The sequence below is a fragment of the Penaeus monodon genome, chromosome 29 (assembly GCF_015228065.2).
Source record: "Penaeus monodon isolate SGIC_2016 chromosome 29, NSTDA_Pmon_1, whole genome shotgun sequence".
Lineage (NCBI taxonomy): Eukaryota > Metazoa > Arthropoda > Malacostraca > Decapoda > Penaeidae > Penaeus > Penaeus monodon.
This window is the reverse complement of record NC_051414.1, coordinates 31,701,729-31,702,073: the sequence shown is the minus strand read 5'-3', so window position 1 is coordinate 31,702,073 and position 345 is coordinate 31,701,729. Positions and strand designations below refer to the sequence as shown.

General features: G+C 34.8%; 1 protein-coding gene across 1 annotated transcript in view; it reads left to right on the top strand.

The window, feature by feature from the left end:
• The first annotated feature begins 132 nt into the window (after positions 1-132).
• Positions 133-345, top strand: part of LOC119592171 (holotricin-3-like) — a 981-nt gene continuing 768 nt past the window's right edge. The window contains exon 1 of the mRNA XM_037940994.1: positions 133-168. Coding sequence (XP_037796922.1) covers positions 160-168 — 9 coding nt within the window. The 5' untranslated portion in view covers positions 133-159. The remainder of the gene's footprint in view (positions 169-345) is intronic.

Sequence of the window (345 nt, the reverse complement as noted above, 5' to 3'; positions counted from 1 at the left end):
TTGAACAAACTTTCATATGACAGGACAGCGTCCTTCGAAAGACTCTTTCGTGGTTTCAGAAACACAAAGTGACTCATTCTGTCACGTATATAAGTTCGAATCCATCAAGTTCTGATCACATTCCATCCTGCTTCTTTGCGACGCTCAGACATTCTCACTATGAAGCTCGTAAGTGACAATTCGTTCCCGTGTACAAAAACGAGTATACGTAAATGGAAAATACATTAACTTTCAAAATGTCTAAAATATGTATTAGGTATTTACTTAAAATATCAGTTGCTATCTAACTCTTTCACATTTCATTTACAAAATCTTCTCACAGTTTTGATTCTTTCTCTCTAACAA